The sequence below is a fragment of the Barbus barbus genome, assembly GCF_936440315.1.
Source record: "Barbus barbus genome assembly, chromosome: 43".
NCBI lineage: Eukaryota > Metazoa > Chordata > Actinopteri > Cypriniformes > Cyprinidae > Barbus > Barbus barbus.
The window spans coordinates 4,059,915-4,078,950 of record NC_136721.1 but is presented as its reverse complement, the minus strand read 5'-3'; the positions used below and the strand labels follow the sequence as shown (position 1 = coordinate 4,078,950).

General features: G+C 38.1%; 1 protein-coding gene across 1 annotated transcript in view; it reads left to right on the top strand.

Annotated features, from left to right (window-relative positions):
* The window catches only part of LOC306862071 (neuronal vesicle trafficking-associated protein 2-like), a 44,014-nt gene extending 40,163 nt beyond the window's left edge, over positions 1-3,851 (top strand). Inside the window, exon 5 of the mRNA XM_079404676.1 lies at positions 2,723-3,851. Within this exon, the coding sequence (XP_079260802.1) occupies positions 2,723-2,914 (192 nt within the window). The 3' untranslated portion in view covers positions 2,915-3,851. The remainder of the gene's footprint in view (positions 1-2,722) is intronic.
* Positions 3,852-19,036: the final 15,185 nt, after the last annotated feature.

The following is a 19,036-nucleotide window of genomic DNA, read 5'->3' as shown; positions in this document are numbered from 1 at the left end:
CAGCCACATTGGAGGGTTTTCGAGCATGAATGGACTGTTTAAGGTCATGCCACAGTATCTCAATTGGATTTAAGACTGGACTTTGACTTGGCCACTTCAAAACCTTAATTTTGTTTTTCTTGAGCCATTCAGAGGTGGACTTGCTGGTGTGTTTGGGGTCATTGTCCTGCTGCATAACCTAAGTGCACTTGAGCTTGGGGTCACAAAATGACGGCCAGATATTCTCCTTCAGGATTTTCTGATAGAGTGCAGAATTCATGGTTCCATCAATTACGACAATTTGTCCCAGTCCTGAAGCTGCAAAGCAGCTCCAGACCATATAATGTTCTTTTTATGAAATGTTTTGTTGGTTTAATGCCAGATGTAACGGGACACACACCTTCCAAAAGGTTCAACTTTTGTCTCATCAGTCCTCAGAATATTTGCCCAAAAATCTTGGGAATAATCAAGATATTGTTTAGCAAATGGGAGACGAGCCTTTGTGTTCTTTTTGGTCAGCAGTGGCTTTTGCCTTGGAACTCTCCCATGGATGCCGTTTTTGCCCCATCTCTTTCTTATTGTTGAATCATGAACACTGACCTTAATTGAGGCAAGTGAGGCCTGCAGTTCTTTAGATGTTGTTTTGGGTTCTTTTATGACCTCGTGGATGAGTGGTCGTTGCGCTCTTGGTGTAATTTTGGTAGGCCGGCCACTCCTGGGAAGGTTCACCACTGTCACAAGTTTTCTCCATTTGTGGATAATGGCTCTGACCGTGGTTCGCTGGAGTCCCAAAGCCTTAGAAATGGCTTTAATAACCCTTTCCAGACTGATACATGTCAACTATTTTGTTTCTCATCTGTTGTTGAATTTCTTTAGGTCGTGCTATGATGTTTTGCTTTTTAAGCAAGCTTCACTTTGTCAGACAGGTTCTATTTAAGTGATTTCTTGATTCAACAGGTCTGGCAGTAATCAGCCATGGGTTTGACTAGTGAAATTTAACTAAAATAATGTGGTTAATCGCAGTTCTTTCATGATTTAACAGGAGGGAGCAATTCATTTTTCACATAGGGCCAGGTAGGTTTGGAAGGTTTTTTTCCCTTAATAAATGAAATCACCATTTTAAAAACTGCATTTTACTTGCATTATCTTTGTGTAATATTAAAATTTGTTTGATGATCTGAATCTTTTAAAGGGGACCTATTATGCTCCTTTTTACAAGATGTAAAATAAGTCTCTGGTATCCCCAGAGTGTGTATGTGAAGTTTTAGCTCAAAATATTAATTTTTAAATTATACATTTTTTATAGCTTGTTAAAATTGCCACTTTTAGTGTATGAGCCAAAACGCGCTGTAATTGAGTATGTTGCTTTAATGCAAATGAGCTGGTGCTCCTGGAGAAGAGGGCGGAGCTTCAAGAGCTCAAGCTCTGGAATTAGCAGTGCTAGCCTTTGCAAATAAGCATTTCCCTGTTAGTACAAGCCTGTTATCTTTACAGAAAACATACTCTGTTTAAAAGTCAGTCATCTGATTGTACTGTGCATAATAAATTGACGTTTATGAATTACACAGACAGGGAGCACAGCGCGATAAAAATAACAACATAGCTGGTCTCATGGTGCATGGCATGCTATCACAAAGTCCCACTCATGATTATGAGCGCAACAAACTCAAGCGATCGACTCCCATTGCTTTCATTTGCAACTTTTAACTACCACATTCCTATTCACGATCATTCATGGGCAGCACCAGTGAAAACAGGCAGAGACGATGGTAGCTTTAGCATCATTAGCCTTACAGAGTGCCAAGAAGCTCTTTCAGAAAGGCAATTTGGAAAATAAACATGTGATACTTACTTTGTCTGGAGCTGACGTTCGCGCACGAAGTGTTGGTATTGATCCCTACTCGTATTGGGGACTTTACAGATTTTTCCCAGGACATTTCCTTAGACAATGAAACTTAACCACAGTGTCCTCAGCGGGACTTTGTCCATGTGTGGGACTTTTTCCCCTCGGTGACGTGAACAGAGGGCGAATATGAAACTGCTCATTCTGAGAGACTGTTTATGATTTTTTTAGATTATAAAAAAAATGAGTGGATTTTTAACATTTATATACAGTTTTTTTTTTTTCACACACTGCTGCCACACAACTGTGTTCAAATATGCAAAAAAAAAAAAGAATCAAAAGGCCACTTTGTACACTTTCATAACTATAATTACGCTTTTAAAAAGTGCACTATGTGATAATGGTAAATTAAAAGTTAAGTTAATTTAAAATCATGTTTTAATGTCGTTCTTGATTATAATTTAAGTATAGTATTTTACAGAACATTGCATTTACAGTTAATATTTTGAAATGTACTTAATTGCATCTTCATAATTACAGATGTGTAATTACAAATGTATATAAAACATGACATGTATATAAAAACATTACAAATTTAAATAAAAATAACATTTAAGTATATTTTAGTTTACCATAAATGTAGCACATTTGTACAATATTTCAAACACACATGAAGTAATAAAGAAATTACATATAAAGATACTTAATAAGCCTTCTTAAATGATTGATGCATTAATTTATGACGATGACAGAATAATAGCGTTGTGTGTGAAGCACATTTATCACATTGAAGCATTTAAATGATAATCTTGAAATAATAATAATGGTCATATGCTGACAACAAATATGGAGATATAATTCATAGCTCTGATGTTATATAATTCCTATTTTTTCCAATAGCACAAGCGCTGCATCCCTGCCTCACTGGAGGCCTACTACACTGCCCAGGACGCCAACAGCCGTGGCCGCTTTTACACCATCATCAGCCATTACAGCATGGCCAAGCAGACCACCTCCCGCTCCGTTTCTCCATGGCTTCCCGCTGGAAGTGCCCAACATGATGTCAAGCCTCCCAACACAGACAGCCAATGAGATTTCCATGCTGCTTTTTAAAGATTTGTCATCACGTCCACCTGCATCACGCAATTCCCTAGCCCCCCCCAATATTTCCACCAGCTCATTTGTTTCTTTTTTGTCCAGTGTTTTTTTTTTTTAGTTACGTAGTATTAATCTTATATTCATTTTTTATTATTATTTATTTTTGTTGTACCTTTTTTTGTATTTAATGCTCAACTATTGTTTGTACAAAGGCATGACTCTGCAATCTTGTCAAGCGGTTTCCCCACAATGTCTGTGAGTGTCAATGACCCATTATGGAAGCAGAATATACATAGTAGTTAGGTAACAACAATCTTGAAAGGCATGATAAAACATGGAGTTTTGTACTTTTATTTCTGAAACAGCAGAAAATATACATACATGCTCTCACGTTAGAAGATGAAATCAGACACCCTACTTGTTAGACTCATTTTTATGTACAACCTATTACAACATATTATTGAAATATTGATATAGGCCAACAATAAAATGGCAAAAGAACATATTGTAAATGTACAGAATGTTATGGTTCCTACTTTGAACCTCGATGTAAATAACTCATGAGAGCAATTACCCATGGTGTGTATGTTCGTCAGACACATTGTAATATTCTCACTGTTTCTCAATGGATGGAGGTGTTTAGAGCTTTGCGACTTGCTTTAGCTGGTGTCTATACTTGCATTTAACCGTAGGCGAAACCTTGGACTATTGAGATGATTTGGTGAAATGTGTCATCTGAATTCCTGCCAAAGCTTGATTTTCTGCTATGTTTGGTCTCAAGTCTGCTCTTTTTCCATTTTTATATTTGTTGTCAGAAAAAACATGGATTTTTGAAATCTTGTGCTGTTGTTAGTTGAGATGTAGCAAAGCCTTGAGTATTTTTGATTGTGTATCCTTTAGGTTCAAAATAATAAAGACATACAAGGTATTCAATTGTTGTGTCTTTTTACTCTTTTTGGGTCTTTTGGTTTTTGTTGAGCACAGTGCATGAGTGTGTGTGATTAAAATCATCTTCAGACAAACTGGGACATTTCAGCAACACAAATCTCATAAGAAAGGAAAATAACAATGACATATTTTCGACATCTCAATTGTTTCTTTTTATTCTGTTTTGACACCAATGAAATGAATGGAAAGCAAAATAAACATTTAAAATTGTCCTCTTTTTTTATATAAAAAGGCCTACTATTTTGAAAAAGAAGAGTGCTTGATTGTACTGAATGTGCACTTCTAGTTCACATCAAACCTTAAAAGTATATTAAAAACTACACTGCAGATTAAGTCACTTAGATGTACTCAAGTTTCATTCTTTAAAAATGTAATTATGGAAGTACTTGTAAAGATGGACCTACTTAAGTGGGTCAAAACACATTCTAAAGTTAAAACACATTTTAAACTATAATACACTTTATTTAATTGCATTAACATGGAATTAAGTGTCCAAAATCAGTTAGTACAAGTGTATTTTTTCCACAAGGGCAAGCCATCAAAAGAAAAACACCTTGAGAAAGTTAATAAAACAGCTATCCATTTAAGTCTTCTGAGCTTTAAAAAGAGCAAACAGATACCCGAGTAATTCATTGATCATAACAGAAACACGGCAGTGGCCTTGTAAACCTCATATCAGAAAAACAATATTTAACTGCTTAAAACAATGTCCAATGACTTGATGAATCTGTCAGAACTCATTCCGCTGACTCAAGATGATCACAATTTCTCTCTCCTGGGTGGGCTGGAGTCTCATATGAGTGAAGCACAGCAGTCGCACATTAGACTGACAGCTGGTTTATTTCTGCTTGGCTAATTAGCAGCCCTGTTTGTCTCATCTGTTCATAGCTCTCCTTCACCTCACATTCTCTCGTGCTGAGAAGACTGAGCCACATCCTGAATGCTGGGTCAAACGCAATATTCAATGATAAATAAATGAATCCAAAAAATAAAAAATGCAGGGTGGCTCTTGATTTTGAAATTGATGAGATCGTGAAAAGTTGGCTACTGGTTATTATTTATATGTCAGTCAAAATGGAAAGCCATTTTAAGCTAAAACATTTTTTTTAATAACATGCACTGATGGAGTTATCAGAGAAACATTTCAGATGAAATTGAAGTTTGAACATTTGAGGGTACATAATTAAGTCTCATAAGCTATGAAAGAGCAACATATGAGCAATGGCTTTATCTTTACAGAGCATTAATTCAAAAGCCTACTGTACTGTACTTGACAAGAACAACATCTGTGAGAATGGTGTTCAAGAGACCCTTTGAACTTGTTTTATACGACACTTAAGGACATTTGCAAATCCTTCTGAGGTTTAAGATTTAATAGGATTTTCTCAAGTATAAGGTAGATCAAGCCATATCTGTGCTGGTGGAAAGATTTAGTCAAATACAAAAAGCTCCCACAAAGAGCAGTGAGCTCATAAGATCATGCAACTTGTAACAGCTTGCGGTGGTTTGCTAGTGTAGCTGCATGGTCTCCCAAACTGACAAACTCCTCAAACTCTTCTAAAATCTATCAGAACAGACTAGGTTTAGGCAGGCTGGCTGAAGCTGGCTTTCAAGGTGAGCGTCATATTCTTAAAAATAAATCACAGATTTGTAAACACATGGATCAGTCTTTATTTGCCAAGTTAGATGGTGCCCCTAAAATAAACTTTAAATAAACAAGTGGTGTTTATTTATTTAAAAAAAGGTCCCTTACCTTCATGTCTGTGGTTTTACCACAAGGCAAATTGGCCTTTCAAAAAGTCAGGAAATTTTATTTGGACTACTTCATGTCATACTATGTTATCGTCTGTGGTATTATCATTATAACAGATAGATGCTGATTTATGTTAATACACATTAAATATAATCATAAATATTTCCAAAATGACCCATGACCATATAACAACCACAAATCTGAACATTTCTAAAATGTAAACAAATACATACATACATACATACTGTACAAGCCTACTTGTCTGAGGTGTTCATTTTATCGTTATCATGGGTCTCCAAGATGTCATTAAAAATATTAAAAACAATGTTACTCTTTCATTTTTATCTAGCATAATCATGTTTAAATGCATAGCCATAAGTGAATTAACAACATGCATTTTGACAAATTCTGCCCCTCATTTGCCACCCCCTGTGAAAAAGATTTTACAATTTAGCATGTTTTTAAAAAGATTACTTACTACAGAAATAATATACTTTAAAATAATATACTTCAGTTCAAACTTAATGTAATGTTTTCATACGCTTAACTGCATGCTATTCACAACTGAATGAAAATGTATTACATGGTTATAAAGTTTACATTTATATTGAGTAAGTGTATTTAAGTGTGTTAAGAAATGTAGTCATAAGTACACTTGCATAGCCTTTAATTTCATTAATATTATATTATCCACAAGTACAGTTTTCTTAAAAAATAAACTTAAGATTTGAAATACACTCCAACATTCAGTACAATTATGTGCACTTTCTTTTTCACAAAGGACAAAATAATAAATATAGATGAATTTATGTTTTAGCAGATAACTAATGAAACTACTACAAACCTATAAAAGCATGCATACTACAGCATTTCCAAACCCTTAAACAGAACACAATAATCACATTCAAAGAAAACACAAGAGCATGGAAGTGCCTGGGAGAAACAGGTCCAGTTAAATTAAGGTTTAGCAAATTGTGATGTTTCACTGTTGCTATGGAGGCTATGCTTTTGTGTCTCGCCACAACCTGTGGCAATGCACTTGTGACGCATGTGAGGAAAAGCACAGTGGAAAACAACACGTCAGTATTTGTAAGTATAATTTATTTCAACACTAAGTGACGAACCAAAATGCAATCAAATTACCTTAGTAACAGTCAGTCTAATGACATGACAGTAAAAGCAGTGTAGGACTGAGATATGTCTTTATCTGATAGATTCTCTGGCTTCTACTCTATTAAAAACATTGCCCTAAATGAGTAATGATGAAAAGATCATTTCACAGTGGTGCTTGCAATTCAAGAAATAGGACTAATGCTGTCCCTCTGGTTTTCATGAATACTTAAGTACTGTGACAGATCCAGTTGGACTTATTCAATCTTTTTTACTCAGATTGAGGCTTACATTATAACAGATAGAACAAGTGCATGTCACTTATCATGCATGTCATGATAAGTGTCTGTTTCATCTGCGTAAGAAGATGAATCTGACATACTATGTCCGCAGAGCCTATGGCTTAAGAAATGGATTGGCTCCCTCAAGAGGTTACAGAAAATTTCTGTGTGTGTGTGTGTCCTGCTGTGCTCCTGTCACCCAAAAGCTGTTGTCTGGCCACAAGGAAAGAGGGAGCAGGTCACCCATCACGACTAAGTAAAGCAAGCAAGGTTAAACAAAATCACAGAACACCACAAACTTACTAAAAGCGATGCTCCACGACACCCCGTTTTGTTTTTACACAGATGACTCATCTCAACAGGAAGCTCTCCCACTGATGCCGACCTCCTCTAACAGGGTCCCAACAGATTTCTGATTGTGACATCTGTCACCTCATTTTAGGCGAGAGCGTAGTTTGGTGCTCAAATGTTGCACGAGATGTTTTATTTTACATAGTCAGAACTTGACAAATGCTACAGGCGTCTCACGCACAGATATTAAGGTCTACATGAAGTGGCATTCACAACCCAAAACTTACAATGCACCGAATTTTAGCATGAAATAGGATACCAATGAAAAAAAAAAAAAAAAAACACGAGACTTGCAAGTGTGCTTAACTGTTTTGAATGAGCACTTGTAGCCTAGTGTACTTTAAATCTTAAAATGTTAAAACAATTTTACTTTGCTTCATGACTATGTTTCTTAACACACTTAAGTAGACTTTAAAAAGTGCACTCTGTAGTAATGTCAAAAATTGTATATATTTTTTTAAAACATTTTATAATTTTTTTTGTTGCGCTTTGCAGAAATATGTGTTGACTAACATATTAAAATATATGGGAAGTACTTGATTAGAATTTTAACTATAGTGCCATTTGATAATATTTAAAGTTGATACACATGTACTATATTGCAACTTCATCATTCAAATGTGTAAATACACATTTCTTTAACGGAGTGTCTATTTACACTAAGTGCAAATAGCCGCCTTGTTGGCAGAGACTATTTACACTAACTCTGCCCACCAACGAGTGATTGGGCGAGTCAACACAACAAAAGACTAAATAAAAAAAAAAAGTCTACAAAGGTCTAACAACAGTTTCAGTGGCACAGGTGATAAAGCATGTGCAGGAGGCGTGATTGACACGATACGGGTTCAAAGTCACCTTTTGCCTAACTTTTTAAATCTCATATCACATCAAACAGGCAAATATTTTCAATAAAAATTAAGGAAATAATTGGGTAGGGTTAGGTGTGGGGAGGGCTTATATTGTCCCAAGGTGGTATCCATATAATAATTTGAATTAAAATGATTATTTACACTCAATACGTTATTGCATACTGTTTTATAATGTACTACAATACTGAGGTGGATATAATGGTTAATATTTGTAAAAAGTAGTATAAATATCAGAAAATCCAGCTATTTTAACATAGTGTAAATAGAATAGCTGTTTGCTCTTAGTGTAAAAAGTCTCTTTTTCTTTTTTAGGGTATTCTATAGCCTTTGGTGTAAATAGCATATCGCTAAAAATACTGTTCACTTAGTGTAAATAGAGTCCATTGCTATTTGAACTTAGCATCTATCACTATTTTCACGTAGTGTAAATTATATCTATTGCACTTAGTGCGAATAGCCGCTGCCTTTATTTAAGTATTTAAGTACATCAACATTTTGTTGCGCGTCTACATGGCATTGCGTGGTAGTGATAGCCATGAAGCTTCGAAACCTTTGCAAATCTTTTTTTTTTTTTTTTTAGTGTGGGTCAGATCACTTATCAAACTGAAACCACAGTCAATTAATCGATAATATTAGGCTGATTAAAAAACACTTTATAGGCACTTCTTGTTTAATGGTATTTATATATAGACATATTTGAAATATTCATAAAAATATAAATTCAAATTGTTTTCTGCAAACTCCACCAGATTCTTGTTCTGCATCTCCCCAAGCACCACTGAGGTGATTTTCATGTTGTTTTACTGTATCATTTTTTAAATAATTGCATACCAAAGTCATGACAAATACTATTTTCATTGCTATGAAGACATTTAAAAAATTCGTAAACAAATAAAACATATATCTTTTTAATAATTGTATACCAAAATCAAGAAAAATGCTATTTACTACCTCACAGTATCACACATTTTAAAAATTAATTAACATGAAAATCACCTCAGTGGTACTTGAGGAGATGCAGAACAAGAATCTGGTGGAGTTTGCAGAAGACAATTTTATTTTATTTTTTGATACATTTTTAAAATGTCTATAAAGCAATGTAAATAGCATTTGTCATGACTTTGGCAAGCAATTATTAAAAAAATTATACAGTAAAACAACATGAAAATCACCACAGTGTACTTGGGGAGATGCAGAACAAGAATCTGGTGGAGTTTGCAGAAGACAATTTTTTTTTTTTTTTTTTTTTTTATGAATTTTTTAAATACGTGAAACTGTGAGGTAGTAAATAGCATTTATCTTGACTTTGGTATACAATTATTAAAAAATTGAAACAGTCAAACAACATGAAAATCACCTCAGTGGTACTTGGGGAGATGTAGAACAAGAATCTGGTTTTGCAGAAAACAATTTGATTTTATAATTTTATGAATTTTTAAAATGTATTCATAGCAATGAAAATAGTATTTGTCATGACTGGTATGCAATTATTAAAAAATGATTCAGTAAAACAACAAGAAAATCACCTCAGTGTTGCTTGGGGAGATGTAAAACAAGAATCTGAGTTTGCAGAAAATAATTTGATTTTATATTTTCATGAATTTTTTTAATATGTCTATATATAAATACCATTAAACAAAAAGTGCCTATAAAGTGTTTTATTTAATTAGCTTAATATTATCGATTGACTGTGGTTTCAGTTTGATAAGCCGACCCAGTCTTCTTAAAAAAAAATGATTTGCAAAGGTTTCAAAGCTTCATGGCTGTCACTACCACGCAACACCATGTAGACGCAACAAAATTTTTGTAATTTCCCTTGTTTTGTTTTCGCAGTTTTTTCCAAGTTTTTTTGAAGCAAGTGCCCTGCTTCATCTCCTACGTCTCCGCTGGTCCCGTCCAGCTCTCCGTCGCCTCCTACGTCTCGCTGGTCCCGTCCAGCTCCGTGTCTCTCGAGCGCCCCCCAGATGTCATAGTTTTGGGGGGGCCATACGCCATGGCCGCCCGAGACCCCTGATCCGCCATGGCCGCCCGAGACCCCTGATCCGCCATGGCCTCCCGAGACCCCATGATCGGCCATGGCCGCTCGACTCCCCTGACCCTTCCTATGCTCCTCCCTGTTCCTGCACCAGCCAGCCAGGTCCAAGGCACCCCCCCCCCCCGGGACACGCCTACCGGGAGGGGGACGATCTCTCACGAGTTTGTTCCGTTTTGCCCTTATTTGGTTCTTTCTGTCATTAGTTAATTATCTTTCACCTGAGTTTAGTTATCTCTTTTGCTCATTAGTTTGTCTGTCTTCATAAGCCCTCTGTTTCTGTTCAGTTTGGTCTTCCTTGAATGTCTTCCATGCCTGTGATCCCTGTTGAACATTAAAGAATGTTTTGTAATATTCCTCGTCTCCTCGCTCCTTCGTCCCCACAGAAAGCCTGACAATATGACATTAATGTATATTTTAATGAACCATAAACACTTATTAGTACATTTGGCAGTACACTTTAACCATATTTTAAAGATGTCAGAAGTAGTAAGAAATTACATATTAAAATGAACCTAAAAAGTGCTAAGTTTAAATAATTGCATTTAATAGTACAGCATACAACATAACCTGTGCTTGTGCTGTGGCAGTACAAACTCCAACACTCTAGGGGGCGATAGTGCTCAAATTTATCTTCTACTAAACCAAATGTGGTATAGCACAGGTACAGCTATTAGCATGTTAACTTACTCAGCAAGGTTGAGTAAGGACAGAAAAGAGAAACTCTTTAGAAGAAGACCTTTTATGCAAATGTCTGCTATAGTGCCCCTTGTGGCAATGCTGACAGTTACGTTTATGTCACATATTTGGGAATAGTTTTTTTGTCGACCTAAGGCCAGGAATGTTTATTAGGAGACTAAATGAGGTCAATTATTATTAAATGTCTGCCAAATTACACCAATGAAGCTTTCTATTACCATACAAATGATCATATTTATAATTGTAACAGCTATGAGTACTGTTTTAACATAAAACTCCAACTTCACACTACTTGTCCTTGAGATTTTTTCAAATGTGTCTGGTTCTTTCCACCTTTTGAGTAATTCTTTGCTCCCTATTTTGTATTTAGGGATCCCAGCAGGGCACACTCATGGCTTGTGCGTAATTTTAGCATGGCCTACTTTTCCAGGGATGTTTAATTGCTCGCCTGTCCGCGTTCCTACCCATAGGCATTGTGTTCACCAGTAGCATTTGGGACTATCTTTCAGTCCTTATGCATGCATTATTCAAAATCAGAGAATGATTTATTTATATACATTATGCTTCATTTTTGAGAATGGGTTATTTTTACAGACTTAAGTCTGCATTTAGTCAGAGTGCTTTTGAAAGTGCTTTTGAAAAGGGACAGTGGAACAAATTAAATATAGTTTTATATATGGTTGTTTAATAAGGCCTAAGAAAAGTATTGCATTAATCTAAAATATCTAATGAGTTGCTAAGCATTCTCAAGGTCCATTCACACCAAGGATGATAATTATAACTATAAAGTTGTAATAATCATTCTAATTCATTGACAACAGGGTAATCAACACCATAACTATAACAGTAATGTTGGGACAATATCATTGGAATCACTTCCAGAACATGTTTTCAAGCTAATGAACGATAAAGCACGTCGCAGTGCCTCGCCACGCATCTCTGCAGCGATCGACCTGAAAGACGCTTACTTTCATGTCTCGATCCTTCCTTGACACAGACCGTTCCTACGGTTTGCTTTCGAGGATCAGGCCCACCTGTATTGGCCCACCCGGACCTGGTTTCCGGAACTCATGCTCCTCGCGACAGCCCCTCCTTGGCGCATTCCTCTGAGGAAGGACCTCCTTTCTCAGGGGCTCGGCACCATATGGCACCCGCTTCCAGGTCTGTGGAACCTCCATGTGCGGCTCCTGGACGGGACCCGGCAGACTTGAGTGACCTGCCACAGGCTGCGGTAGACACCATCACTCAGGCTAGAGCTCCCTCAACGAGGTGAGTCTACGCACTGAAGTGGAGTCTGTTTGCAACTTGGTGTTCTTCTCGCCGAGAAGACCCCTGAAAGTGCATGATTGGAGTAGTGCTTTCTTTCCTGCAAGAGAGGTTGGAGCATAGGCTGTCACCCTCCACCTTGAAAGTGTATGTGGCCGCTATTGCTGCCCATCATGATGCAGTGGACGGCCGGTCCCTGGGAAAGCACGATCTCATCTTGAGGTTCCTGAGGGGTGCCAGGAGGTTAAATCCTCCTAGGTCACCCTTGGTGCCCTCCTGGGATCTCTCTATTGTCCTCGCTGGACTTCAGAGGGGTCCCTTTGAGCCGCTGGACGGGGACCTCCAAGCATTTTCGGTAAGTGAAGAGTGCCTTGTGTGCCTACTCTCATGTTGTCCTGAGACCCCGGCCTGGATACGTGCCTAAAGTTTCCACCACGCCCTTCCGCAATCAGGTGGTGAACCTGCAAGCACTGCCCTCGGAGGAGGCAGACCCAGCCTTGGTGTTTCTGTGCCCCGTAAGAGTGCTGCACATATACGTGGACCGCGCCCGGAGCTTCAGAAGCTCTGAGCAGCTCTATGTCTGCTATCGAGGTCAGCAGAAAGAGAAGGCCACTGGATAGTGGATGCCGTCGCCTTGGCGTACCAATCTCAAGGTGAGCCGTGCCCCCTCGGGGTGAGGGCTCACTCCACACAGAGTGTTGCCTCCTCCTATGCATTGGCGCACGGCGCCTCTTTGGCAGACATCTGTAGAGCTGCGGGCTGGGCGACACCGGACTCCTTCGCGAGATTTTACAATCTTTACAGTTTCTTCCTGTGTGTTGGGTAACAGGTAAGTGGCGGGAAGAGCTGGCCGGTGTCACGCTTGCTGCGCCATTCCCCCTCACCCGGGGATGCGAGAGGCTTTTTCCTCCTCCAGTAAGTTCCTCGGATGGCGAACCCTGGAGTTCCTCCAGCACCCTCTGCAGTTAGACTGGGCTGAGCAGTCTGACGCCAGACCCAGTACTGGTGTTAGCTTGCCCGGGTCTCCAGTCAGCCCTTGTACTGTGCTAGGTGTCCGTATGGCTTGATTCCCTTTGGGTAATCCCATATGTGTATTCTTCCATGGTAAGGTTTCCCTCACGGTAAACCCGTGTCTTCCCTTTGATAGAGTACTCTGTCAGGCTCTGCTGGCAGCCCTCCTCCCTACGCCTCACGCCTAGGTAGGATCTGCCCCTGAGTCCAGTCAAATGTAGTACTGCCCCAAGCTGATTTATTCTTAAAACAGCCTTATGAATAGTTTTCTTTTTCCTCAGAAATTCTGTGTTCTGTATCTGGTTTTCAAATTAAGGCATAAAACATTAATTTCATTTTTCTTTTAAATTATTGAAAATAAAACTTTATTTATTTAGGCAAACAAAATGTTACTATTAAAATTAAAACATGGAATAAATGTTGCGTGATAATTACTTAAAAAATAAGAGTTTTAATAATTTTAATAGTAGCCTAGTAGTAGCAGTATGTACACTCTGCTGAACAATATAAATTTATTTCTGCCGCAATGTCTTCCAAGTTAATCCGAACTTTTATTTTGATGTGTTTCCGGGAATACCTTTACAGTTCTGTGTGTATATGATATGACGCAAGTTTTACTCAAATCAAACGGTAAAATGCTCATGAAGTGACTCTCAGAGCAGTTCTGGAGCTGTTGTTCATGTGTTTATGTCCTCATTTAGTGAGACGGCAGACGCTGAAATGACCGCGAGCGTCACGCGAGCTTCAGTTGTGTCAAGTAAGCGAAACTGCGCGATATAGAGAGCAGACTGCTCCGTACGCTTTCGATTTGCTCTCGCGGATGTCAAACACTGATCAATCAGCACCACGTCACTTCTAGTCAAACACACCTAGTGCTGCAGGCTTATTGGCTCACTGACGTTAATGAAATTAACCCCTTAGGTATCGAAATTTGGTACCGAACGACAAGACATTTTTCGATACTCGGTGGTATCGAGGCAATTCGGTCGGTGCCTAAAAAGTATCGAACTCGATACCCAGCCCTACCTGTGGTCCCTGCGGGTACCAAGGTAAGCGAATTTGCGCTGGGGTGATGGGAAGGTTGCGACCTTTTGCATGGCATTTGTCTGGCACGCACTAGCTTGTCAACATCTGCATGCCACAAGGTTGTGACGGGGTTCAGGTTGTGGCGCTTTCCATAGAACCCTAATGTCGTCACGACATAACTCATAGTGACCGACAGATAGAGAACGTCTCGGTTACATACGTAACCCTCGTTCCCTGATGGAGGGAACGGAGAAGTTATGTCCCCATGCCACAATCTTGAATCATCGCTGGTTGCCAGGGACACGTTCTCGGCTACTCAGCAGAAAACCTGATGAATGAATGCACCTGTCACCCTTTTATACCCGTATGCACGGGGAGTGGCCCAGGTATGCAAAATCTACTAGCCAATTTCATTGGGGTTTTCTCTTATCAGAGGTGATTGGGGCTCCCAGGTGAATCCCCTAATGTCGTCACGACATAACGTCTCCGTTCCCTCCATCAGGGAACGAGGGTTACGTATGTAACCGAGACGTTTCTTCTCATATAGCTAATGTAAATGTATTTCTGGGGAAAGCAACACAAGAATGCATTGTTACAAGCTATGTGAATGAATGCATGCATGAATGAATGAATGAATGAATAAATAAATCAAAGTCAAAATGGAAGAGGTCTTTTAAAGGACAGTATTGATTTGCTTCTGTTGTCCTCATTTGTAAGTTGCTTTGGATAAAAGTGTCTACTAAATGATTAAATGTAAAAATAAACTACCTCACCACACTTTGTTTGCTAGTGTCCTAATTTTGTACTTAATAATACTGCATTATTTGTTTAGCAGCATGCTAACTCTACTAACACATTTTTGTTGATGCATGAGTGTTTTACCCAAATAATTTAAGAGCAATCATGAACCTCAACCAATGTCTTTGGTCAACTCAATCAAGCAGTCACCTGTCAAAAAAAAAGTTATTTTGAAAAATCATGGATCGATCTGATCACAACAGACAGTAGTATTGTCTGCCAGGATGTACTACAAACTAAAGACTCAGGGTCCTCAGTTCTTGGAGGGCTATAGCATATCAGAGTTTAGCTTCAACCTTAATTAAACACAGCTGATCCTGCTCTTCAGGCTTATTTGAAAACTACAGTTATGCGTGTTGAGGCCTGTTGCATGAAGCCGGTTTCCATTGCTACTCAGGTAAGTTCAAATTTAGTTTGAGCAAACTCTGTTTTTTTAGGCTCTAATGCTGCCTTCACATGCTATCCGAAATATGTAAATACGAGTCAGAAACTGGACATGAATCGCCTTCCTAGTGGTAGGTACAACTGGAAAAGCGAAACATGCAGTAGTACTATAAAGTTTTATTCATTTTTCTCACAACATCTACATTGCTTTCTCCTGCCATTTACAGTCATGTATATTTACATATATAAATAACCATTAATGCATATTGTATGTATTGAACACAGCAGAAATAGCATTTATTTGACCACAATTTAGGAATTGCCAGCCATCTGAATATCTAACTCTGTGAATGTTTATATGGCTACCAATGAATTGGATGCTACATTTTATTCAAAACCTGTTGTATATTGACTTTGGGCCAGTTTTACTAACTGCTTGCGCCAGGGCAAACCATAAAATAGTACTGTCAGGTTTTACTAAAGACGCACAGTGAAAAATTAGTGCTGAAAACACAATTTTTTTTTTTTTTTTTGTGCCTGACCTTATTGAATTTGCATTTGTAGGAGTTTTCCTTTCAGACACAACATTTTTGGGAGGAGAGTATTCAAATAAATCACACGAGATTTGCTAATGTTTGCACTTGAAATGGCTGTTGCTAGGAGGAGGCACCTTAGAGAACTGAGAGAGCGTGGTAGAAGGGAGAGGATTTTTTACACACATACAGTATTAATTTATTTGGAATGCCACAAGAACACATTGTCCGAACATATTTTGTTTGCCAAGCTATGGTATTTTTAATTTGCTTCAGGAAATAAAAGATGACTTGGAACCCTCAACTAGGAGTCACACAATACCAGCTCTATCAAAGCTTCTTGAAAACCTTAAATTTTTTTTGGCCTCCGGTTCTTTTCAACGTACTGTAGCTTCTTTATTGTTTATTGTTTATTCTTTATTTGCGACTACCCTAATTTGCACTGTGCTTGGTATATTGCGTTGGTCGATGAGTGAGCGTTGGTGTAAATGAGATGTTGTGTCTGTGTTCTTTAATTTGCATGGTTGGTAGTAAATCACCCACAGAAATTTCCACGCCCATCGGCGCTGTTTTGGAACTGCGTTCTCATGCTAATTTGCCCTGTTTAGTAAAACTGACCCTAAATATCTTCTAATCTATTCCTTAAATTCCGGAAATGTTGGGACATTTTTTACATTTGAATAAAATGAAAACTAAAAGTATTTCAAATCACATGAGCCAATATTTTATTCACAATAGAACATAGCAAGAGCTGATAAAATGTAAAAACTGTAACTTGAATGCAATGTAAGTCGCTTTGGCTAAAAGCGTCTGCTTAATGCATAAATGTAAATGTAAAATGTAGATAACATAACAAATGTTTAAACTGAGAAATTAAATTTTTTTTTGCACAAAATAAGCATTTCAAATTTGATGCCTGCTACAGGTCTCAAAATAGTTGGGATGGGGGCATGTTTACCATGGTGTAGCATCTCCTCTTCTTTTCAAAACAGTTTGATAATGTCAGGGCATCGAGGTTATGAGTTTCTGGAGTTTTGGTGTTTGAATTTGGTCCGATTCGTGCCTGATATAGGTCTCCAGCTGCTGAAGAGTTCGTGGTCATCTTTGACGTATTTTTTGTGTAATGATGTGCCAAATGTTCTCTATAGGTGAAAGATCTGGACTGCAGGCTGGCCAATTCATCACCCGGACTCTTCTACTACGAAGGCTTTTGAACTGAATGCTGATAACACACTGGATGGTCTCCCTCTTATTTAGCCCGGAGGACACGGCATCCGTCATTTCCAACAAGAATGTCAAATTTGGACTCGTCTGACCATCGAGCACTTTTCCACTTTGAAACAGTCCATTTCAAATGAGCCTTGGCCCACAGGACACGACGGCGCTTCTGGACCATGTTCACATATGGCTTCCTTTTTGCATAATAGACCTTTAGTTGGCATCTGCAGATGGCACGGCGGATTGTGTTTACCTACAGTGGTTTCTGGAAGTATTCCTGGGCCCATTTAGTAATGTCAATGACAGAATCATGCAGATGAGTGATGCAGTGTCATCTGACGGCCCTAAGACCACGGACATCCAGCAAAGGTCTTCGGCCTTGTTCCTTACACACAGAGATTTCTCCAGGTTCTCTGAATCTTTTGATGATATTATTCACTGAAGATTATGAGATTTGCAAAAACTTTACAATTTGACGTTGAGGAATATTGTTTTTGAAGTATTCCACAATCTTTTATGCACTCTTTTACAGATTGGAGAGCCTCTGCCCATATTTACTTCTGAGACTCTGCCTCTCAAAGACATCCCTTTTATAGCTAATCATGTTACAGACCTGGGCCCGTATTCATGAAAAAGTTTAGTGCTAAGAGTTGCTCCTAGTAACAAAATTCTAAGAAAATTTTTAGAAATGTGGGTGTTTCCTCTTAAAATGAAAGAAAATATCCTAATAAAGAAAAAAGTAATTCAGAAAGCATCTTAACCCTTAAAAGAGGTCTTAAGGTCCAAAATTGTTAGGAGTATGGACGAGGACTTTTAAAGGGATTAAGAGTTTCTTTAGCAGTGGAGAAAATGGACGAAACATGAAGAGGGAGAAGAAACGCGTTGCACACAATGCATGACAGTGAGTTAATAAGACGCTACACATTAGCTCGTGCAGGGATCATGTTTGTGACCAATCTTATTAGAGACACGCTAACAACTCTGACACCGCGCAGAAATGCCATAGCTCCAGAAATGGACATAATCACTACTTTAACATATTTGGCAACTGGAAAAATGCAACTATGTAGCAGTGATGATTTGGGTCTGTTACAGCACTTATTAGGCTATGTCTCTGTTCATTTCCTATAAAATATGGTATGACAGCATGGTAAATAAAAAATAAAGAATATAGATACATATATAATGTGTGTGTGTGTGTGTGTGTGTGTGTGAGAGAGAGAGAGAGAGAGAGAGAGAGAGAGAGAGAGAGCGCGAGTACGGTAAAACAGGAAAAATTACGGCTGTAATTTCAAAGTGAAGGCTTATAATATACCCTACTCTTAAAAGAGCTCTTTTATTTCCTTCTTGTCAACCAACCAATCACAGTCTTCAAAAGAATGTATCATAGCTAGCAATGGGGTCAGCCCCGCCTCCTCACTAAGATAAAAGTTTTTGTATTTTCCTTGCACAGAGTTGCTCTCAGATTGATCCTGAATCACTTTTAAGCTAAGACTCCTAGTTAGAAATGTTTAAGCTAAATTAGGAGCTCTCTAAAAGGATTCTTAGAATCTTTAGGAATACGGGCCCTGATGTCAGTTAGCTTAATTAGTTAAAAAGGGTCAAATTTCTCCATTTAAACATTTGTTATGTTCTCTATCTTCTATTGTAAGTAAAATATTGGCTCATGTGATTTGAAAGTCTTTTAGTTTTCATTTTATTCAAATTTAAAAAAACATCCCAACATTTCCGGAATTCGGGTTGTAAAATTTCCCCAAGAAACAGGCAAGAATGAATAGGCTGTCGATCATGATTTCTGTTCTTTCTGGCAACAAAGCTTTTGAACATGACACACTCG